This window comes from Garra rufa, chromosome 1, assembly GCF_049309525.1.
Source record: "Garra rufa chromosome 1, GarRuf1.0, whole genome shotgun sequence".
NCBI classification, from domain to species: Eukaryota; Metazoa; Chordata; class Actinopteri; order Cypriniformes; family Cyprinidae; genus Garra; species Garra rufa.
Genome location: NC_133361.1, coordinates 17,609,284 through 17,635,901, shown reverse-complemented (window position 1 = coordinate 17,635,901; position 26,618 = coordinate 17,609,284). Strand labels below are relative to the sequence as shown.

The 26,618-nt window shown below is 33.2% G+C and overlaps 1 protein-coding gene across 1 annotated transcript in view; it reads left to right on the top strand.

The window, feature by feature from the left end:
- sphk1 (sphingosine kinase 1) overlaps window positions 1-26,618 on the top strand; it is a 43,552-nt gene that overhangs the window by 11,099 nt on the left and 5,835 nt on the right. The window contains exons 2-4 of the mRNA XM_073825256.1: window positions 12,578-12,727; window positions 25,785-25,879; window positions 25,965-26,080. Coding sequence (XP_073681357.1) covers window positions 12,578-12,727; window positions 25,785-25,879; window positions 25,965-26,080 — 361 coding nt within the window. The remainder of the gene's footprint in view (window positions 1-12,577; window positions 12,728-25,784; window positions 25,880-25,964; window positions 26,081-26,618) is intronic.

Genomic DNA, 26,618 nt, shown 5'->3' with positions numbered 1-26,618 from the left:
TGCTGAACTCTGAATCCAGAGTCTGCTCTCCATGTTATTCCCACAGGGACTTGTATCTGTATCTGCTTCTGTGAAAGCCTGAAGGGCCTCTAGTGTTTCATCTGCGCTGCCCTTTGACCCCTTGACCTTTCCTCTGAGTGTCATGATGCTGTCAGACCGCATCCGATCACATTCCCACGAGCCCTTTGGCCAAAACACACAAAACCTGTCATTTTACTGTACATGAGCTGAGTGTTACCAATATACTGCTCTAAATCTGGAGCGATGTTTTCATATTCATGTGGTTTAGTGATTTTGAGTATTTATAACCCTCTTAAATGTGGTAAAAGCACTCCATCAGAAGGCTTTGGGACACTTATTGTCTTTTTGTTAATGGAAATGTGTTATTGCCAGTCACAATATGCAGTATAATATTTATTATATTATTTGGGTTGTTTAGTGATGATTTTAAAATAATTTATTTGAATTTAGCATTTTATTTACTTACTTTTCTATTGTATTTACTTTATTTTTATTTAAGATGTTTCATGCATTTATTTTATACTTAAAATGATTTTAGTTTATTTATTTTTTAAATAATTTATTTACAATGTTCAGTGTATTTATTTAAATTGTATTTACATCTTTTTGTATTTATTTACTAAATTTCTAAATGTATTTATTTATCTTTAAAAATTATATTATTTTATTTACATTATTAAGATGTATTGTTTTTGTAAATTAGGTATTTGATTTAAATGAAAAGTTATTGATTTATTTACTTATATTAAACAAATATTTTATTTTAAATAAATAGGATTTATCTATTAATTTATATTTATTTAAATTTAGAAAATTTATTTTTATTTAAAATGTTTAATGTATGTAATTTATTTAGATTTTACATTTAAAATATTTACATCTTTAAATTATATTTATTTAGATATGAATTATTTTATTTTATTTTAATATATTTTTTTAATATTTAAAATTATGATATTTTATTTACATGGTTAAAATGTATTTAAACAATGATTTGATTTAAATTAAAATGTATTGATTTTTTTAAGTAAAATCAGCCATATAGACTATTTATGATGTTTTTATGTTGTTTACTTTATATTCCTATTGTATTTATTTAGTAAATTATTTAAAATGTTTCATGCATTTATTTTATATTTAATTATTATTTTATCTTTTTTTAAATTATTTATTACAAATGTACAAATGTATTTATTTAAAATTATAATATATTTTATGTATTTAATTTATTTAGATTTCAAATATAAAATATTTTTATTAACATCTTTTGTGTTATTCATATATAAAAGTATTTTATTTTATAATTTCTTGTAAATGTATTTATTTATATTTAAAATTATATTATTTTATTTACATTTGTTAAAATGAATTAATATTTAAATTTATTTTATTTAAATTAAAATTTTGGTAAAATTTTGTTTTTAAATTAATTTTAAAACATTTTAAATTAATATTTATTTTATTTTATTTTATTTTAAAGTAAAATCAGCCATATAGACTATTTTTTATGGTTTTATTTATTTATGTTTTTTTTTTTTTTTATTAAGCTTAAGGATGCATTACTCACACACACATATAACCACAGTGATGACACATGCGTTAATCCACGATTGCTTAATTATGCCCCGCATAATTATTATTCAAAGAATGGTTTGATTAACGAGCCGAGGTTTCCATGTGTCTGATTTGAAGGCTTTAATTATCAGTGTCAGTCAAGCATCAGCGTCTGAGCTCTCCTGCTTTATAGTATTTCATGATGAATGTGCTTTCATGAGTTTCAGATGTTGATGGATGAGAGTTATTTTACACGGCCTCCATCTCTTACAACAAGGTCAGAGAGGCTTTTTTGCTTCATCTATCTATAACGCTGGTCCTCATTTCTCTAAATAAAGTCATTTAAGCAGCTGAATGATGTTTTGAAGACACACAAAGACATTCATTACTCAAGGACATGCTAGAAACATGCTTAAAACACGCTACATCTACAGTGAATGGAGCTGCTGAAATGCTTTAGTTTTCATATTGTGACGAAGATGTATATACAGTTACACGAGCGTTTTAAAAGTCTCTTCTAAGGCTGTATTAATTTGATTAAAATACAGTAAAATCTGTAAAAATGTGAAATATTTTTACAATTTAAAATAGCTAGTTTCTATGTGAACATATGTCACGATGTAATTTATTCCTGTGATCAAATCTGCATTTTCAGCATCATTAGTCTTCAGTGTCACATGATCTTCAGAAATCATTCTAATATACTGATTTTCTGCTCAATGTATTATTTAAAATGTTTAAATTATTTATATTTAAAATATTTTGATTCTTTTAAATTGTATTTATTCATATTTAAAATTATTTTATTTTATTTACTTTGTTAAATAAAATACAATTTATAATAAAAAAAAATGTTCTTATTTATATTAAACAAATATTTTATTTACATTTTTTTATTAAAATTTTAATTGTATTTTAAAGTAAAATCAGCCATACAGACTTTTTTGATGTTTTTATGTTGTTGTTGTTTTAACTTTATATTCCTTTTCTATTTACTTTATTTTTTAATTATAATTAATTATTTAAAATGCATTTATTTTGTATTTAAAATTATTTTGTATTTAGTTCATCTTTTTTTTAAATGATTTATTTAAAATGTTCATGTATTTATTTAAATTTAGAAATTGCATTTTTATTTAAAATGTTTAATGTATTGCATTTAAAATGCTCACAATCAGATTTAACTTTATATTCCTATTGTATTTACTTTATTTTTTAATTATATTTAATTATTTAAAATGCATTTATTTTATTATTATATATTATATATATATATTTAAATGATTTTTTTAAATGTTCAATATATTTATTTAAATTTAGAAATTTCATTTAAAATATTTAATGTATTTAATTTACTAATTTATTTAATGTATTTAAAATGCTCACAATCAGAATACAGTTGTTGTTTTAACTTAATATTCCTATTGTATTTATTTCATATTGTAATTATAATTAATTATTAAAAATGCATTTATTTTGTATTTAAAATTATTTTAGTTTATCTATTTTTTAAATGATTTATTTAAAATGTTCAATATATTTATTTAAATTTAGAAATTTTATTTAAAATGTTTAATGTATTTAATTTATTAATTTATTTAATGTATTTAAAATGCTCACAATCAGATTACAGTTACATTTTTATAGATTGTATGATTACATATTTACACAAAGGCAGTGAATGATGAGATTCTCTTTTTTCTCTCTTTTAAAATGAAAATATTTATATTTTTACTGTTTTTACTGTTCATTTTAATTGTTTTTAGTTTAAAGAAGACCTATTATGCCACTTTTTACAATATGTAAGTCTCAGGTGTCCCCAGATTGTATCTCGACCAAATATTGTCCTATCCTAACAAACCATACATCAATAGAAAGCTTATTTATTGAGCTTTCATTTGATGTATACATCTCAGTTTCGGAAAATTTAACCTTATGACTGGTTTTGTGGTCCAGGGTCACATGTGAAGTTTCAGCTCAAAATACCCCACAGATCATTTATTATATCATTTCTAAAATGCCTATTTCAAGTGGAAGCAGAAACACACTGTTTCCGTGCACTTTATCTATTTGTGTCAATAGATTTCACTTACAATCCATATTTGTAAAGGCTGTTTTCTAAAAATTAGTTTTTTCTTTTACACTGAGCCATAAAACTCCACTTCAGTAACACTTACACACACCAAACTTTACATTTGTATTCCTGACTATATCCTGAACATTTTACTCCCCCGAAAATGGTAAATAATACATTGTTACCTGTCTGTTCAAAGTTTTTTTTAATTATGGAGTGACAAAATGAGACCCAAAATCATCTCTGTAAAAACATTTGACTCTAATATGTCAAAAAAATTAAACAAGAATTTCGAAACTGACTTCATCCAGTGTTTAGATTTTTGTACTAGAAATGTATGCAAATTAGTGCCTATTTCATTAAATAATGCCCCATTTGCATATTTAAACCTAAAATTTTAGAAAACTCTTAATACAAAAAATGTTTGCAATTTTCAATGTAATCAGTCAACTGGGTAAGTAAGGTGATAACTATTAGTTAATTTTTTACCCTATTCACCTGCAGTGTCTCGCCTTGTGTTTCCCTTCTGTTTGGTTTGTTGTGAAAAACGACCTGGTTCCTGACAGGTTTTGTAAGATTCATAGAAAAGTTTTTGAATACTTGTGGGTTTGTGTTTGGATGGGTTGAGGTGTTTGTTCTGGCGTACATAGAGATGTGTAAACACACACACACACACACACACACACACACACACACACATCCGTATCTCTTCACCATATGTTCACAGTTCAGCAGCTGTGATGCTGCGAGCTTCACTAGTGTGAGAAACGAAGCACACATTCATCTCTCTCTCCCTCAGTAAAAATAGACGTCTATTTGTAGAATCGCAGACATGCTCTTTTTTGTTCGTTGGTTTTGGATGTAAAACCATTACTTCAGTTAAAACTGTGAGACTTTACACAAGACTCCAGATTCAGATCTGGAGCGAATCACATTTAACCTCTTAAAGAAAACAACATCAGCTAAAGAGATAAAGGAGAACATTATTTTTTCTGATGACTACTTGTAATGTTTGTCAGGGTTTCTTATGCCAAAAAGCGACATTTAATTTTATTAATATATATATTATTATTTTATATTATTTATTTATTATTTAATCTAATTTATTTTAAAAAAATTTTAATGTATGTATTTATTTTATTTTATTTTATTTCGCTGTTTTATTGTTGCTCATTTGATGAAGTTAGTTTAAATGAATCGCGGAGGTAATGCTAGTATTAATAAATATATTAAAAAAAAAATTTAGGCAGATAAATGTATTTTTGCTAATCAATTATTTATTTATTTATTTTATATTATTTCACTTTATATTTTTTATTTTAAAACATTTTTACATAAATTTTTTTGCAGTTGCCAAGCATAATATAACAATCTATTTATTACATAAACAAATTAGTTCAATTAATGTACAGTAGGTTTTAAAATAAATATTATTTAATTTAATTTATTTATTTATTTTATTGAAAATTTTGGCCCTCTGACCAATAGAATTAGATATGGATGGTCATGTGTTAATTAATCATTATAGATATATACAATATAATATTTATTGTATTACTATATATTATTTATTAATGTAGTATTATTTTTTTTTTATTAATTTTTAATTAATTATAAATATTATTTTTTTTATTTACTAATTATGTATTAATTTATGAAAGATGTATTTACTTTATTCTTTAGTTTTCTATTCGCTCACTGGATTTTATTTATTAACATTTTATTTTTTATAATTTTACTTTCAGTTTTTTATTTTAAAACTTTACATATATATATATATATTAGGGGTGGGCATAGATTAATTTTTTTAATCTAGATTAATCTAGATTAAAATGGCTAATTTGAATTCTGCTGAAGGCATTCAGAATATGTGTGCTACCCAAATAATGACTTACAGTCTTTGAGAATGGATCATAAAGCTCATAAAGCTGTTCTATGATAATTTGTTGATGAAAATAAATTATGTTCAATTAGATGTACTTGTGTTTACTAACTAACAATGAAATAATTTTTTCTACCTATTAGATTGTGTTTTTTTTAACGTCAACACCTACCCAACCCATTACATGTTACACCGTACTTTTATTTTGACAGGTTGCCGTGAAGTTTCTGTGTATACAGTATGATATGATGCTAGTTTTCTCAAATGAAACGGTAAAAGTGACACTCACAGCAGTTTGGGCGATTGAGTTTATCTGTTCATGTGAGATTAAAAAAAAGACAAAAATTACCGGGAGCGTCACGTGTGTTTCAGTATGCGTGTAGTAAAAGCTTGTCTCTGCAATGCATACATACAGCTAGGCAAACGGAACATATCGGATTCATATTAAAACGGTCTTTTTGCATTTCAGTTTTCACATACACTAGTCCATATCGCGATTTGAATTAAGTGACAGAGCAACATTTGATTTATGAATCCAAAAAACGACGAATTTACGTGGCATTTCGCTATAGTAGATTCGGTTTTCTTGAATGGAGGACGACGCGATCCTGTCTGTGTTTTGGCGGAGGAGACGTAAACGCGCGACCATATTCTACAGTCTTCGGTTTACATCCGCGTTAAACTATCAAGGTGAAAGTCATCATAGCTTGCGTAGTTTAGACCCAGCTCCCAACCCAAATTTGAGAATAGATTAACGGCGATATTTTTTTTATCGCACGATAAGAGTTTCGCGTTAACGCAGCACGTTAACGCCGATAACGGCCCACCACTAATATATATATATTTAAATAAAATGTATTATGCATTTATTTATTTAAATTCTTTTATATGAATGTATACAGTTGTCAAGTATAATATAACAAAAAAATGGTCCATTAATAAATGACTTTAATACATTATTCAGTTTAATATTTTATTATTATTATTATTATTATTATTATTATTTTGTTTGTGTGTTTTTTGACAATTTTGCCCTCCATCTGACCAATAGAATTAAACATGGATGGCCATATGTTAATTAATCATCATGAATTTATACAATATAGTATTTATTATTACTTAATATTATTTATTAATATTGTATTCAAATTAATTTAATTAGTAATTATGTATTAATTTACTAAATATGTATTTATTTTATTCTTTAGTTTGCTATTAGTTCACTGGATTTTTTGAATACTTAAATTTTTGTTTTTATTATTTTACTTTGCATTTTTTTTTACTTTAAAGATATATTTATTAAATAATTTGTAAAGATTAAATAAATGTTATTAATAAATTAAATGTATTTATTTTATAAATTTGTATAGTTCTTTAAATACATTTTTACAGTTGCCAAGCATAATATAACGATTACATTTAAAAAAAAAAATACATTTTATTTTATTTTTTTATATTTTATGATGTATTTGTTTAATTCATTTTTATTTATTTAAACCTCTATACAAATGCAATATTTTTTTAGTTGTCAAGCATAATATAATAATTATTTTTTCATAATTTTATTTTATTTATTAATATGTATTTATTTTATTCTTTAGTATGCTATTAGTTCGATTTTTTAATTATTTTTCTTTCAATTATTTCATTATTTTAAAACTTTAAAGATATATACTTTTTTTAATTGAATATTTTATTAGGTATTTATTTTATTCATATTTATCTATTTAAATCCTTTTATACAAATTATTTTTTTACAGTTGTCAAGCATAATAAAAGGATATATTCTTTTGAATAAACAAAAGTCAATTGTATCAATATACAGTGGGTTTTCAAATACATTTTATTTGTTTTTATTTATTTATTTATTTATTTGCTGTTTTATTGTCCCTGATTCCCTGATTTATTCAGTTCAATTCTCATGAATCACAGAGGCAATGCTTGTATAAATAAATGTTTTTCTTTACATTTAATTCAACAGTAAATGATATGAAATGCCTTTCACATCCGTGTCTTTTTGCAGATTTGTTCCCTTAGTAGTGAGCTGTGTGGTGTTTCCTGTGTGAAGGTGAAAGTCTCAGGGGGTTGCTGTGTTGTTGGTGAAGGGTAGCACTGCAATTTGAGGAGTTAATGACGCTGTCAGAGGCTCAAGTGCTAATTAGAGTCGGTCGGTGCGAATCTGCCGAGTGAATGTTAATCAGACTCATTGTGAAAGCGCAGCGGGTGTTTGGGAGACGTGTGAGTGAATGTGCCTGTTGTTTTGTGGCTTTCTGAACGCCGGCATTGACGCTCGAGTGAAGCTCCGGTAGGAGCTCATTACAGCCCTCGGCCCCAGAGGATTCTGGGTTACGGGTGAAGCTCTGGTTAAACAGACAGCCTCCTGCTGCTGGATGTCAAGCGCTTTCGGTCCACAGGAAGTGGCAGAGATCATTTACTAATGCAGTACGTCAGGCATAAAAGTAAGCTTACCACCGTTAATTGACTCCCTGAAATCAGGCTTTGAAATGCTTATTGACTTTATAATAAAAGTTGTGTTGTTTTTTGGTTGTATTGCTTTTTATAGATGATTAAATGTATTACTGAGAATTACAGTATGTAATATTTCATTAATTATTTCATATTTAAATGTATTTAACCTATTCTATACTTTGGAATTATTATTAATATGAATTATTACCATCACAATATACAATATAATATATATTTATATATATTGTAATATATTAAATACATTTTAAATTATTTTGTTTGGTCAATTATTGATTTATGTTATTTGTTTTGTAATTATACTTATACTATACAATTATTTTAGATAATTCAATGTATTATTGTCAATCACAATATGCAATATAACATTGATTTTTATTTCTAAAAAATAAATAAATTGTTATTCAGTTTATGTATTTATTTAGTAATTATTTACTTACTATTTTTAGATGATTATTATTACATAGTTGAAAGAAAAGAAAATAATCAGTTAGCAAATAAAAAAAATAATATAAAAAAGAACAATAAAAATAAAGTCAAATATATTAGAACAGATAATAAAATAAAATAAATAAATATGATTGTATTTTGCAATGGTAAATATATCTAAAATAGTAAGTAAATAATTACAAAATAAATAAAATAAATACATAAACTGAATAACTATTTATTTATTTTTAGAAACAAATTAAATATTATATTTTATATCGTGGTTGACAAAAATGCATCTAATTATCTAAAATAAAAGTAAGTATAATTACAAAATAAATCAAATAAATACATAATTTGTAAATAGATAATTATATATATATATATATATATATATATATATATATATATATATATATATATATATATATATATAAATAACAATAAAATAAAGTCAAATATATTAGAATATATAATAAAATATAAATAAATAAAATAAAGTAATAAATAAAAAAAGTATATATATATATATATATATATATATATATATATATATATATACTTTTATGTAATTTTATTAGGTTATTGTCATTGTGGAATTGAAATAAAATGAAAGGATCAATTATCAAATAATAAAAATAATAATAATATAAAAAATAAAATAAAATATTTAAAAAAAACAATAAAAATAAAGTCAAATATATTAGAACAGATAATAAAATAAAATAAATAAATATGATTGTATTTTGCAATGGTAAATATATCTAAAAATAGTATGTAAATAATTACAAAATAAATAAAATAAATGCATAAACTGAATAACTATTTTTTTAGAAATAAAATCAATATTATATTGTATATTGTGATTGACAATAATACATTTAATTATCTAAAATAAAAGTAAGTATAATTACAAAATAAATAAAATACATAATTTGTAAATAGATAATAAAATAATAGAAAAACACATTTTTAAATGTAATTAAAATAATTAAAGTAATGAAAATAATTAAAGTAATTAAAAATTATTATTGGCTAATTGTCATTGTGGAAGTCAATCCTGAACTCATAGTTGAAATAAAACAAAAGGATCAATTATCAAATAATAAAAATAATAATAATAATATAAAAAAAAGAACAATAAAAATAAGGTCAAATATATTAGAACAGATAATAAAATAAAAAATATTAATATGATTGCAATGGTAAATATATCTAAAAATAGTAAGTAAATAATTACAAAACAAAATAAATTAAATACATAAACTGAATGACAATTTATTTATTTTTAGAAATAAAATCAATATTATATTATATATTGTGATTGACAATAATACATTTAATTATGTACATAATTTGTAAATACATAATAAAATAATATTTTTTTAAATGTAATTATATATATATATATATATATATATATAAAAATAAATAATAAATAAATAAAATAAATATGTTTGTACATTGCAATGGTAATATTAATTATCTAAAAATAGTAAGTAAATAATTACAAAATAAACACATAAACTGAATAACAATTTTATATATATATATATATATATATATATATATATATATATATATATATATATAATAACAATAAAAATAAATAAAGTCAAATATATTAGAATATATAATAAAATAAAAGTAATAAAAAGTATTTTTTTTAATTTTATTTTATTGTGTTATTGTCAGTGTGGATGGATTGCAGAAGCAGTGCTAGTATGAATAAATAAACCAAAGCTGCTCATGAATCATTTGTGTTGTAGTGAAACCGCCATGAGTAAAGATCCAGGAGCTGTTTGAGACATCGAGACCTCGTGTGTGCTTCTTTGTGAAGGTTGGTGTGTCTTCATCCTAAAATAGCCTCATCGGCGCCTGAGCTGTCAGTTCAGTGCCTGATTCACCTGTCATCCGGGTCAGTCGTCCCGCGAGTAAACCGCTCCCCGGGAAACCGGTCCGTCCCGCTCAACCGGATGATTGGAGCACAGGTCCCTCCAGAAACCAGAGCCAGAGCTGCTGGAAAACACATAAGACACTCTCAGAGTAATGCAGCGCACAGAATAAAGACAAAACCTCATCTGTTTGTGTCCCGTTTGTGAGTTTTTAGCATTAGCCCTGCCATCTGTCACCCGCTCGAGGCCACATGCTTTTTTCTAACAATATTTGTCAAACACAAAACCTCTTAAAGAGAATTAAATGTGTGTTTTCACTTTTCAGCAGCCGATTAAAACCTCCTGCCGCACAGATGTCAAAACAACCAGACCCACAGGACGATCAGAAGAAATTAGTTCAGTAGGACAGTCTGATTGCATTAGTATAAAATAATACAAATGAAATAAAATAATACAAAATTTATGTAAATACATTTTAAATTATTTTTACATTTTCTCATGGATTTTTTAAAATAAAATATAATAATTTAAAAGATGAATAAAACTGATTTTTTTTGTACCTAAGAAACTGCAACATCGCGTAGTTAAAACATGAATTATTTACATATTTTAATGTCTTTTCCAATTAAATATACAATGCGATGCTCACATGTTTTCTTCCTGAAAGAGTATATAAAAATTTGTCTCAGATATGAGGAAAAAGTGTAGTTGAATATGCTTGTAATTATTTTCGCAGTTCATTTAGTTCACAAGTTTGTTGTTATTATTATTAATTATAATTACTATTTATTTATTTATTGAATATTATTACATCGCTTATATATTTTATTTTAATATATCATATTTTATGTTATAATTTATTTTAGTTTATGTTTGCTATGGGTAAATTTTATTTTTATTATTTTATAATCAATTTTTTTATTATTATTTTACTTTTTATTTAATAAATGTTTTTAATTTATTTCAGCTGTGTAGTTCAGGATTGACTTCTGCACTCAAACCAAATATTTCATTATATTATTTTAACTTTAGAAGTCATGTATTTAATTTTCTTGTATTTAATTTTTATACTATTTCATTTGATAATTGATTGTTTTATTTTATGAGTTCAAGATTGACTACTGCACTCAAACAGAACATTTTATTTTATCTTTTTTATTTTATTATTTTTATTTTAGAACTCATGTTTTTTTTTTATTACTGACTTTTTTATTTTTCTATTTTTATTGTATTTATATTATTATTTCATTTTTTATTTAATAATTTTTCTTTTTATATCATTTTAATTCATAATTGATTTTATTTTATCTTTATTTTATTACTTTTTTATTTTCTATCTCGTTTTTAAAATTATTTTATAATTGACTATTTTTATTGTTCTATTTTTATTGTATGTATTTGTTTAGATTATTATTTAGTTTTTTTTAGTTGGTAATGATTGTTTTATTTTATTTAAACTGTGAGTTCAGGACTGACTTCTGCACTCAAACAGAACATTTTATCTTTATCTTTATTTTATTATTTTTATTTTAAAACTCATGTTTATTTATTGTTTTATAATTTACTTCATTTTAATTGTTCTTTTTTTATTGTGTTACATTTTTATTTTTATTTAATAAATTATTGTTTTATTTTATTTCAGCTAAATTTAGGATTGACTTTGCACTCAAATAGAACATTTTATTTTATCTTTATTTTATCTTTATTATTTTTATTTTAGAACTCATGTTTTTTTATAATTTTATTACTGACTTATTATTTTTTTCTATTTTTATTGTATTTAATTTTTTACATTATTATTTCATGTTTTATTTGATAATTGTTTTTTAGATTATTTTAGTTGAGTTCATAATTGATTTCTGCACTCAAACAGAAAATGTTATTATATCTTTATTTTATTATTTTATTTTAGATCTCATGTTTTTTATTATTTTATAACTGACTTCATTTTTATTTATCTGTTTTAATTTTAAGAACATTTTATTTTAACTTTGTTTTATTTTATTTTTTGTATTTATTATGGTTTTTTTTTTTTTTTTGTATTTTGATTATTTAACTGATTATTATATTTTTGTTTTACTTATATTTTATAATAAAAAAAATTATTTCTTATAGTTTTATTTAATTTACTTTTGTATTTTTAGTATTTTATTGTATTGTACTGTATATGGTCATTTATTTTTTTTACTTTTTTTTTCATGCATATATAAATGTTATTCTCTCTCTCTCTGTCAGATGTGTTGTTCTCTGAGGTCCGCCGACCATGTGGAGTGATGGTATTGGTCAATCCTCAGAGTGGGCGGGGCCAAGCTATGGCTCTCTATAATGGCCATGTTCAACGGATGCTCACTGAGGCGGATATATCACACACACTCTTCATCACAGGTGTGTAAAACACACACACACACACACACACACACACACACACACACATTTACAGAGACTCTCTGAACAGATTCAGCTTGTTAATGGCATTATATGATGTGCTATTGTAGCAGATCCCAATCTGCACATAATAGATTTCACTCTGGAAACAGCGGGACGGCTTCAAAACACCACTTTTAATTGATCCTGGAACACATGGGACACTTAATCAGACAATCACGTTCACCACGCTATCCTCTCTCCGTGTTTCACACGAAATTAACCGGGAGATGAGGAGAAACTTTTTAGCGTCTTGCCTCGCCAGCATTCAATCGTGGTCTGAGGCTGACGACAATTACAACAGCTTTTTCAACATAGTGTACTTCATTAAGCATTAATAAAGAAAATATAAAAATAAAATTACTGTTTGAATGTTTTCATTTCCACATGTATCATTATTCATTGTTAATGTATTGAATTAATGTTTACACAAACAGCATACAAACATTCCCCAAAAAATCACCACAACAATAATACAAGGGAACATTAAATGCATAAGTGCATAATCTAAATTAAAGCAGATTGGTTTTCAGTATAAGTGGAATGAGAAATTAACAACAATAGAAACATAATATTCACCAATTCACATATATTATTATTTAAATCACTTTTCACTGTTTAAATTGAAGAACTAAACATACCTGGAACACATGGGACACTTAATCAGACAATCACGTTCACCACGCTATCCTCTCTCCGTGTTTCACACTGTGCACAAACCACCGATTAATTAGTGTCACGTGCGTCAGGCACAAATCACATAAAAATCGCACAATACACAGAAATACATATGTATAATCCCATTTAGAACACATACTGTTTAGAATTTAACAAACCTTAGTTAACTGAACACTGATAACATACCGAAATTAACCGGGAGATGAGGAGAAACTTTTTAGCGTCTTGCCTCGCCAGCATTCAATCGTGGTCTGAGGCTGACGTAACTCCCGCACTCCCAAAGGCATAGCGCAACACTGATAAGAGTCCCATTTGAATAACATATCATAATAGAAGTCCCTACACGCAATAATGCAGATGTTTTGAGAAGTTCATCACAAAAATAAAATAAAATATATTTCTCTTCCAAACTGGCTACATTCACCCCGCTGAACTTCACAAAACTAGTTCAGTACTAGTGACAAATGGACACTGGGGAATGTGATCGCACTCTATCGAAAATACAGTATCTTCATGCAACATATGTGTTACCCAACTTACTGGGAGGGCGGCAAAAGAAAGTTGGCCAGACTCTCAAGTGTCTTCCCGCAAACAAACAGTGCCATAAACACTACTTCAAAGATACTTGAAATGATCACTACTCAAACAACACCCCAGATGAATAAGACTAACAGGGTTTTTGTTTTTACTATCCCACCCTGACTTAAGAAGCTTTTGACCAGAGAAGGCTAAGTGAAGGGCTACGCAGTAGGGTTTTCTGGGTCATAATTTGGATAAGTCTATTAACTGGCTTTACCAATCTGCCAGCCCTTGTTCTTACTGGGTGAGCGGTTTCAGAAGGGGGTGGAAAGATCTCTCCAGGGACTTGGTCAGATGGTATTGACTCTGTCACGTCATGTTCAATTTCCTCTACTTCCATATCAGAAAGGTCCGTCTCAGAACTCTGAGTGGCTTCCAGATTCTCACTTTCAAGAACAGATCCATCAAGGACATGCTCTAGTCCTGTACTTGAATTTGGATCTTTCATTCCCTCTTCCACTGATGAGTGATGAGTTCCGCTTAATGGACAAACTGGGGGATGAACTGGTCCATCAATATCGTTACTAGCATCCTCTGATCCATCAACAGTAGTATCACTTGTAGACTCATCAGTTTCATAGTCCAATTTCGATTCATCCGAGATTGGTTCTTCTCTCTCTTCAACAGGCAAGAAGTTGGCTTGTAAGAGCAAGTTTCTGTGAACCACCTTCTCCTGATTCGTTCGAGTGTTCCTGACACGGTAGGTATGGCATCTTGTGTCCACAGATACCACAACATGTAATGTTGAGTCCCACCTGTCGGCTAGCTTGCGCCGTCCACGCTCTCCTTTGTTGGCAAGCAGCACATAATCGCCTTCCTCAATGTCTCTGCCTTTGACGTCTTTGTTGTAATAGTCAGTTTGCCGTCGTTGACTCGCGGTGTTGTTGGCCTGAGCAACTAACATAGCTTCCTTGAGATTATCCTTCAGTTTTCTCACGTACTGATCATAGTCTGCAAAGTTGTTATCACGGTCCACACTCTGGAACATTAAATCAACTGGCAGTCTGGGAATACGACCAAACATAAGGAAAAACGGAGCGTAGCCAGTTGATTCATGGGCTGTACTGTTGTAAGCGAACGTCAGGGTTTGCAGCATTTGCGGCCAGTCCTGTTTAGCTTTTGGGGGTAACGCCCTGATCATATTACCCAAGGTGCGATTAAACCTCTCGACTTGGCCGTTGCCCATTGGGTGGTATGCTGTGGTACGTGACTTCTGAATGCCAGCAATCTGTAACAGTTCTTTAATCATCCTGCTCTCAAAGTTTGCTCCTTGGTCTGAATGGATTCTTTGTGGGAATCCATAAACACAAAAGAACTTATCCCACAATTGACGAGCGACTTGAGATGCTGTTTGGTTCTTGCATAGGAACGCATTCGCCATTTTTGTAAAGTGGTCAGTTACCACAAGAACATCTACACTCTTGCCAGAAGAGTCCTCGGCAGACCAGAAGTCTATACAGACCAGTTCCAATGGACTGACGGTTCGGATGCTTTCTAAAGGGGCTCGCCCTTCAGGTTCAGGGGTTTTGCTGACCACACATCGCTGACAGCACCTCACATAGTCTCGGGTATCACTCTCTAGTCCAACCCATGAAAATCTCTGTCTAGCCAAAGACAATGTTCTTCCTTGGCCTTGATGGCCTGCCTCGTCATGGATGCCACGCAAGACTTCACTGACCAGAGATTCAGGAACTATGAACTGGTAACGTGTAAACTTAGTCACTGGATCTTTGCGGACACGGTATAGTATGCCATCCAACAGCTTCAATCTGTCCCATTGCTTTAACAGTTTCAAAGCCTTGTAAGGTTCCTTGGCTCTTTCTCTCCGAGATGGCCTTCTCCCTCGACACACATAGAGAAGAACTCTTGAGAGAACATGGTCACCTTCTTGCTTCTCTCGAAGCTCTTCCAGAGAGTAGACAGGTAGGGGGTTCTGACCAGCAGGCCTCATCCATTGTGTTTCTTGAGCTAGCCAGGAAATTACTCTACCTTCAGCTCCCATTACCCACTTCGTATGAGCTTCGAAGATAGCAGAAACTTGGTCAGAAGTCAGTGAACACTGCTTTAACGGATGTCCAAAATGCTGGCTGTTTGCACTGAGCCTAAACGAATCCTGTACCGTTTCTTCTCTTATCAGCTCAGACTGTCCCAGTAGGTGATCGTAAGGCTCAGCCACAAGTCTATGGCTCACATGACTAGGGACAAACGGTTGACGACTCAGTGCGTCAGCAACCACATTCTTGGTCCCGGGTATATATTGGATGTCGAACGTGTAGGGGGCCAACTTAGCCACCCACCTCTGTTCGCACGCGTCTAATTTCGGCTTTGTTAAAATATAAGTCAATGGATTATTGTCTGTCCAGACTGTGAAAGGGTGTCCTTTTAGCCAATGGCTAAATTTGTCACAGACAGACCATTTTAATGCGAGAAATTCGAGACGGTGCGCAGGGTAGTTGGACTGAGCTCGAGTAAGCGCCTTACTTGCAAAGGCGATTGGCCGTGCCTTGGACTCCCCCACAGGGACTTGTGATAAAACTGCCCCTATACCATCCAATGAGGCATCCGTAGAGAGGATAAACGGCTGGGTGAAGTCAGGGTGCGCCAAGACTACAGATTTCAAAAGGGCCGACTTAAGTTGTTCAAAGGACAGGGCACATTCTGTCGTCCAGTCTGATGAGCGGAGTTTCCTGAAAACAGCACCACCCCTTGAGTAACCTTTTTTTCCTTTGGTTGCAGCGGTCAACGTGAAGAGAGGTTTTGCAATACTGGAACAATTGGGGATGAACCGCTGGTAATACATGACCATGCCCAAAAAGGATTTGATCTTCCTCGGGGAAGGTGAGACTCCGTCATCCATCATGAGGTCCTTTTCAGTGACAGCGGTAATGGCTGCAATTTTGTCAGGATCAGTTGCAACGCCGTGCTCATTCACAATGTGACCGAGAAACCTAACATTCCGTCTTAGGAAGTAGCATTTTTTTGGTTCCAACTTCAGCCCGTGAGCACTCAATCGCTCAAAGACCATCTCTAACCTTTCCAGGGCCTTTTCTTCACAAGGAGCCACCACTAGGAGATCGTCCAGATAACACAGCAGAGTAAGAAAGTTTTGGTCCCCAAATATACTCATCATAAGCCGCATGAAACTCGCTGGACTGTTGCACAGTCCCTGTGGAAGACGATTGAATTCATAAAGTCCAAGAGGAGTGGTAAAGGCAGTCAGTTTCTTGTCTTCGTTACTCATGGGGATGTTGTAGAAGCCAGATGTGAGGTCCATTGCACTGAACAACGCATTCCCTCCTAGAGCAGCGAGACAATCGGCCTGGTGAGGAAGAGGGTGTGCATCCTTTGTGGTGCGTGAATTTAACCAGCGATAATCAACGCAGACTCTAAGATCCCCACTCTTCTTCCACACAAGGACTAAGGGAGAGGCCCACTCGCTGCTGGATTTGCGAATGATGTCCCGCTCTTCCATCTCTGATAACACTTGCCGTAGTTTCTGGTAGTGCCCTGGTGGCACACGCCGATAAGGCAAACGGAACGGCCGGTTGTCAGACAGATGAATGCGATGCACGAAATCTTTTGCTGTCCCGCAGTCTAGCTTGTGCTTTGAGAATACATGTTCGTACTTCTGGACCAAACGCATTAGCTGGCCTTTCCACTGAGATGAAACTTCACAAGAATCAATGTCCAAGTCACCCAATCCCAGCTTTAGCAGTGTTTCATGAGAGTCTGTGTTGAACGGTCCATCATGCACAGCTTGGCTCAGGGCTCCGACAGTCTCGAAGCTTCGCTCCACATCTGATTCTAAATCTTCCAATGCCACACACGGTGAAACATTGGCTACCTTTGAATTTTTCTTCAAAAGGACGGGCTTGTCATATGGATTCAGCATTCGAACTGGCACCCACCTGTCAGCAGTCATAGAAGCCACCACACGTCCTACTATGATATCCTTCTTATGGGTTGGTGACTTAGCAGGTTCAATCAACACCGCACTGCCTTCTGAAATAGGTGCTGTAGGAGGCAACTTGGCCCAAACCAGATGCTCCTGCTTAGGCAGCAATGTGACAGCCTGGACCAGTTTGGCGGTTCCAATGACATCAGGCATCTCATTACCTCTCCATCTGTTAAGGCCAGAAAGTATATTAAGAAACTGCTCGACTTCTGCCTCCTCTGTCGATTCAGGCCTATTAACAACACGCCAGTATTTGGGGTTCTGCTTAAGCTGACTCAAGATAAATTTAAGAACGTTTGTGCCCAGTATTAACTCGTCTCGTTGTCCTGTAACGACCAGCGTAGGTACGCTGACTTCATGCTCGTATACTCTCATCGTCAACTGGTACATACACTTTGGCGCAACTTGAACTCCACCACATCCGACTAGCATAACATTGGCCTGCATCTTGCATGGATCCAGAGACAAACCTGCATCAAGTAAACGGGACTCTGCAACTTCACTGATAGTGCAAGCCATAGACCCACTGTCCAACAAGGCTCTTAGAGGGACGGTGTCATTAACTAAAACATTGGTATAGAAAAGGCTATCTGCCCGTGCCAGTTGGGTCACATTCTGAAACAGAACCACATTATCACTTGTCACTGACCTGCAAGTTAACTCATATATGCTCGATGCATCATCTTGGAGGGTCTGATTTTCTTCACCCGCACTATCCCCTCCCCAGTGCGGGCGTGTCAGTTTCCCTGAACCTGTGAGTGGCTCCCAGCCTCCGCACTCCTCCTAGGACAGGACCTGCGCTGGTGACCAACTTCTAAGCAAATTAGGCATCTTCTCTCAGACATGCAATGAGACCGTGTAGAATGGGTTCTCTCACCACAGACACGACATCTGGATGGACGAGACCAAGATGGCAACTGAGATCTATCAGGGGCAGCCTGTACATTAGTACGCTCAAGCACCCTCTCCAGCATGTTAAGCACCCGCTCTAACGTACCCGTGTCAGTCAAGGCCGTGGATGAAGGCAGTGTGGTGGTCTCAGGCTTTATGGTCGGTGTACTGGGAATGTACGTTGCTGCATTCACAGCAGTATTTTCCACAGAAGCCATTTCTGCATTGCTGACAGCGGCAGTTGCCACTTGAAACGATCGTTCAGGAAGAGAGCGGCAGTGCAGCTTTTTTGTTCTAGACTCCCTTTGATGCTCATCGATGGCTTCTTGCACCTCTGCCGATGACCACTTGGTAACAGGCTTGTATCTGAACACATTAGAAAGCCCATCATCAGGGCAGTTCCGAATAAACATCATTGCGACTTCCTGAGAAATGTTCTTCATTTGACTACCCTGTTTCTGCAGGTGTTTATCTGCGATTTCGGCTGCGTTATTGAGACGGACCCAGTAATCAACAGGGCTTTCTCTAGCATGGGGAAGTGTAGAATAAAAGTCTGCTAGTGGGAGACAAGACTCTGGGCTTTCACTAAAATAGCGTAGAAGTATTTTGTAAATTACTTCAGGGGTAACAACCTTATCAGGCGAGGGGTTACTTTTTAGCCCCACTTTGACTATGTTTTTAGCTCTACCCAAAAGGTGATTGAGAACCTCACTGGAATGCTCAACTTTTGGACAGTCACACTTCTGTAAGTAAACCTCCATTAACTCTATCCATTCATGAACTGAGTGTTTATCTGTACCGTCACCACGGAAAATGGGGGGTTCTCTATTGTCAGATCGTACAATCAGGTTCAACTTGGATAAGTCAAGAGTAGTGTTAGCGAGCTCACTTTTGAGGGGAACTGTTAAGGGGTTAGTCTGATGCCCCAATGAAGGACTACGATCAGCTAAAAGCCTGTCAAGAATGCTATCACCAATTTGGCTACCCAGCTCTTCAATGAACTCTGTTATCTGCAACCGAGAGTCATCAATGACAGGAGTGGGTGTAAAAGCAGCGCCAGAATTAAAGTTCCCCCCCTCTTGTGAATAACGCAGATTAACATTACAAGATTGATTGTTTTCTTTATGTCTCACAACACCATCCATACCAATTAATCCTCTACCCCTCCCCAAGACTGGTGTAGACATGTTGTACATCTTACTGGCCGTAATGGTCACTCATATAGAACTCATTAAATTGATTAAATGTCCAGTTCAAAAGTCAATGTCTTAAAAATGTTGAGAAAACTGAATGTAGCGGAAATAAGAGAAGTTCATTATCTGACACTGGAAGGCAGGACGCGATCCTCGACTTGACACCTGGCTGGCGACTGCGGCCGTCTTGCTGGATCCAGAAAAGTCACAGAAATAGTCCCACGTAGACGGTCAACCCCCGGTGATCGGCTGCTGCTGATCGGTTGTATCCTGGAAGGTCACGGCACCAGTTTTATGTAGCAGATCCCAATCTGCACATAATAGATTTCACTCTGGAAACAGCGGGACGGCTTCAAAACACCACTTTTAATTGATCCTGGAACACATGGGACACTTAATCAGACAATCACGTTCACCACGCTATCCTCTCTCCGTGTTTCACACGAAATTAACCGGGAGATGAGGAGAAACTTTTTAGCGTCTTGCCTCGCCAGCATTCAATCGTGGTCTGAGGCTGACGACAATTACAACAGCTTTTTCAACATAGTGTACTTCATTAAGCATTAATAAAGAAAATATAAAAATAAAATTACTGTTTGAATGTTTTCATTTCCACATGTATCATTATTCATTGTTAATGTATTGAATTAATGTTTACACAAACAGCATACAAACATTCCCCAAAAAATCACCACAACAATAATACAAGGGAACATTAAATGCATAAGTGCATAATCTAAATTAAAGCAGATTGGTTTTCAGTATAAGTGGAATGAGAAATTAACAACAATAGAAACATAATATTCACCAATTCACATATATTATTATTTAAATCACTTTTCACTGTTTAAATTGAAGAACTAAACATACCTGGAACACATGGGACACTTAATCAGACAATCACGTTCACCACGCTATCCTCTCTCCGTGTTTCACACTGTGCACAAACCACCGATTAATTAGTGTCACGTGCGTCAGGCACAAATCACATAAAAATCGCACAATACACAGAAATACATATGTATAATCCCATTTAGAACACATACTGTTTAGAATTTAACAAACCTTAGTTAACTGAACACTGATAACATACCGAAATTAACCGGGAGATGAGGAGAAACTTTTTAGCGTCTTGCCTCGCCAGCATTCAATCGTGGTCTGAGGCTGACGTAACTCCCGCACTCCCAAAGGCATAGCGCAACACTGATAAGAGTCCCATTTGAATAACATATCATAATAGAAGTCCCTACACGCAATAATGCAGATGTTTTGAGAAGTTCATCACAAAAATAAAATAAAATATATTTCTCTTCCAAACTGGCTACACTATTGGCGCAGTAAGCTGGACGGTTTTGGCTCATTTTCAACCACAGAAAGGTCAAAAGAGAGTTTAGATTCTGCAGAGCAAGGGGTTTTGGGAAATGTTAGCTTAAAACATTAAGATTGATCATTTTTAGCTCGATTATCCCTAACCTGATGTGATTTTCTGGTTAAGCAACTTTAACTATCTTTCTCAGCATGTTTCTCCTTAAAGTTTGGCTCCGCCATGACAGTACTCCATCTGTTCACGTTTATCATTAGAGTCTGCAGACTCATAAAACACAAGTTCCCGTCTCACTATATAGAGCTGGCGGCTTCATATATAAAAGTCACTATCAGTCAGAGAGCTGCGGGACTGCTAACAGATGAACAACTCCACTGTCAGAGCATGAACTCAGAATAACCTCCAACAGAGAAACACACACTCATCTGAGTGATGGATGACTGATTGCTTTTGTGTGTGTGTGTGTGTGTGTGTGTGTGTGTGTACCTGGTATTCATCACGTTGTGGGGACCAAATGTCCCCACAAGGATAGTAATACCAGTAAATTTTGACCTTGTGGGGACATTTCTTAGGTCCCCATGAGGAAACAGGCTTATAAATCATGCACAATTAGTTTTAGTAAGTAAAAGTGTGCACAATCTCCTGTGAGGGCTAGGTTTAGGTGTAGGGCCATAGAAAATACGGTTTGTACAGTATGAAAACCATTACGCCTATGGAATGTCCCCATAAAACATGTAAACCCAACATGTATGTGTGTGTATGTGTTGATGCTGATGAGGATGGATCTATTTATACATCCATCAGTGAATGTTCAGAGTGTGTTTGTGTAGTTAGATGTGTGTTTGCGTATCAGCTGTGCATGATTTACTCTCAGGAAACTCTTGTGTTCCCAAAGGATAGATGGATGGATGAATGGATGGATGGATGGATGGATGGATGGATGGATGGATGGAACAACAGATGAATGTGTAGATGGAATGATGGAACGATGGAACGATAGATGGAACGATGAATAAATGCATAGTATGACGGATGGATAAAACAACGGATGGATGGATGGATGGATAGATAGATAAATATATATATAGATGGATGGATAGATAGAAAAACAAGTGAATGGATAAACATGGAATGATCAATGAAAAATGGATGGATGAATGTATGGATGAAGATGGATGGACAGACAGATGGATGAATGGATAGAACAACAGATGAATGGATAGATAGATGAAATGATGGATGATAGATGGATGAATGTATGGATGGACGGACAGACAGACAGATGGATGGGTGGGTGGATGCTTAGAACAACAGATGAATGGCTAGATGGAACGATGGATGGATGGATAGTATAATGGATGGATAAAACAATGAATGCATCGATGGTTGGATAGAACAGATAAAAGGATAGATAGATGGAACAATGTATGATTGGATGGAAAGATGGATGGATGGATGATAGAACAATGGATTAATAAATGGATAGAACAACAGATGAATGGATAGATAGATGAAATGATGGATGACAGATGGATGAATGTATGGATGGACGGACAGACAGACAAATGGGTGGGTGGATGCATAGAACAACAGATGAATGGCTAGATGGAACGATGGATGGATGGATAAAACAATAGATGGATGGGTGGTTGGTTGGTTGGATAGAACCACAGATGAATAGATAGATAGATGGAACAATGTGTGATTGGATGGAATGATGTATGGATGGATATATGGATGGATGGATGTATGGATGGATGGATGGATGGATGGATAGAACAGCAGATGAATGGATAGATATATGGAATTATGAATGGATGGATAGTATGATGAATAGATGAATGGATAGATAGTTGGAATGATGGATGGATGGATTGATGAATGGATAGATAGTTGGAATGATGGATGGATGGATTGATGAATGGATAGATAGTTGGAATGATGAATGGATGGATAGAACAATGGATGGATGAATGGATGGATAGTTGTAATGATGAATTTATCGATATAACAATGGATGGATGAATTGTTGGAATAATAGGGGGTGGATAGAATGATGGATGGATGGATGGATGGATGGATGGATGATAGAACGATGGATGGATTGAATGATGGAGGTATGGCTAGAACGATGGATGGATAGTATGATGATGGATTTATGGATAGATAGTTGGAGTGATGGATGGATGATGGATGATTGAACAATGGATGGATGGATTGAATGATGGAGGGATGGCTAGAACAATGGATGTATGGATAATATGATGATGGATTTATGGATAGATAGTTGGAATGATGGATGGATGATGGATGATAGAACAATGGATGGATGGATAGTATGATGATGGATGGATAGATAGTTGGAATGATGGATGGATGATAGAACAATGGATGGATGGATTGAATGATGGAGGGATAGATAGAACAATGGATGGATGGATAATAGAACAATGGATGGATGATAGTATGATGGATGGATGAATAATAGAAAGTTGGAATGATGGATGGATGATAGATGATAGAACAATGGATAGATGATAGTATCATGGATGGATGAATGGATAGATAGTTGGAATGATGGATGGATGGATGATAGAACAATGGATGAATGGATTGAATGATGTAGGGATGGATAGAACAATGGATGGATGAATAGTATGATGGATGGATGGATGGATGGATGGATGATAGAACGATGGATGGATTGAATGATGGATGGAAGGATAGAACAATAGATTGATGGATAGTATGATGGATGGATGGACAACAATGACAACAATAAAACAATGAATGGATGAATGGTTGGATGAATGATGGATAAACTGATGGATGGAAAGATGGATGGATAGAAAAACAGGTGACTGGATAAATAGATGGAACAATCGATGGATGGCTGAATGTTTGGCTGGAGATGGATGGACAGACAGATGGATGAATGAATGGATAGAACAACGGAGGGAGGGATGGATGGATGGATGGATGGATGGATAAAACAATGGATGGATGGATGTTGGATGAATGACAGATGGATGAATGTATGGATGGATGGACAGACAGACAGATGGGTGGATGGATGGTTAGAACAAATGAATGGCTAGATGGAATGATGGATGGATGATAGAACAATGGATGGGTAGTATGATGGATGGATGGAACAATGGCTTGATGAACGGACGGACAGATGGATAGATAGATATCAGCACTTGTGCATGTTTCTCCTGCGCTGGATAAATATGATGTCCTGTAAGACCAGTTGCGATCCACTAAAACACTCAGACACTAATGACATGAATGAAGTAGATATTATGTGCTGCTTGAACATATGTGAGCATGTGTGTGATCATCAGTAATGTGGGTCACTGTGATGTTTCTGCCTGTGATCCGTCTGCCTCTATTAACACTCCACACCACATCCACACTGAAGCCAACGAGCGAGTGAGAGTGTGTGTGTGTGTGTGTGTGTGTGTGTGTGTGTGTGTGTGTGTGTGTGTGTGTGTGTGAAGTGCGGTCTCAGCTTTAGGCATTTCTGCTGAATCAGTCACTATGAATCTTCACTTCTGCCTGACACACACTCTCTCTCACACACTCACAGGATCAAAACTTCAGTTTAGACTGTGACACTTTTAAAGGAGTTTCATGCATTTCTCTGAGATTAACTGCAATATCTGAATAATTTATATGCATTCATTTAGTTGATGCATTACGCAGGTTACAAATGAGGAACATCACAAGCAATTTGTCATAAGAGCCAATTACATTCATCACCAGGTTTAGAAAAAAACCGTGATACATTTAAAGGAGTAGTTCACTTTCAGAACAACTCTTGTCATCCAAGATGTTCATGTTTTTCTTTCTTCAGTCGTAAAGAAATTATGTTTTTTGAGGAAAACATTTCAGGATTTCTCTCCATATAGTGGACTTCAATGGTGCCCCTGAGTTCGAACTTTCAAAATGCAGTTTAAATGCAGCTTCAAAGGGCTCTAAATGATCCCAGCTGAGGAAGAAGGGTCTTATCTAGCAAAACGTTTGGTTATTTTCTAAAAACATTTACAATTTATATACTTTTTAATCTCTACACAGAGTACACACAGAGACAAGATAAGCATTTAAGGTTAAAAAGTATATAAATTGTAATTTTTTTTTTAGAAAATAACCGATCATTTTGCTAGATAAGACCCTTATTTTCTCGGCTGTGAACGTTTAGAGTCCTTTGAAGCTGCATTTTGGAAGTTCAAACTTGGTGGCACCATAGAAGTCCATTATATGGAAAGAAAACCTGAAATGTTTTCCTAAAAAAATTAGCTCTAACAGATGCATTTAATGTATCTGCTCATGAAGTCCATTGAGTGCCTCACAGGACAGTAATTTGAGCATCTACTGTGATTTGTTATCTTTCAGAGCGCCGAAATCATGCACGGGATCTGGTGAAGAACGCTGACCTGACGCAATGGGACGCTTTAGTCATTCTGTCTGGAGACGGGCTGCTGTTTGAGGTTTGTGGAGGTTGCTCATGTCCATCTCTCTGTGTGTATGCATGTATTCAGCTCACGTAGGGGTGTGTGTGTGTGTGTATTTTAGGTGGTGAATGGTCTAATGGAGAGGCCAGATTGGGAAAAGGCCATCCAGACTCCTCTGGGAATCCTGCCTGGAGGTTCAGGAAACGCACTGGCGGCTTCCGTCCATCACTACACAGGGTGAGCCAATCAGAGCCAACTTATTCATGACTTATTCAGGAGTCAGACTAATAACTATCAGTTCATGCAGGATAAGAACCGCCCATCAAAGTGTGATTGACATGTGAAGGAACCAACAGGATTTTGCTTCTTTGCATGATGTTTAGAGATGAGTAAAGTAAGCTGATATTACAATTCTGGAAAATGGCATTTACTACAACTATAGAAATTTAAAATAAAATGCTAAAACTAAACTTTAATTTTATCTAATTTATTTCAAATTTAATTTAATTTATTTAAATTGTATAAAATCCAGTATTAAATATCTGGCCAATGCTTGTAAGTTATCGCCAATAACAAAATTGTTATTTTGTAAATACACTAAAAACTAAAGTTTACTTTAATTTCATTCATTTAAATGAAATATCTGATTCATTTCAAATTGAATTTCGTAATTGAATATAAGTTTTATCAAAAAATATTGTTTAAAATGTATTGGCAATGCCAATAACAAAACACTAAAAACTAAACTTTAATTTAAATATTAAATGATTTAAAT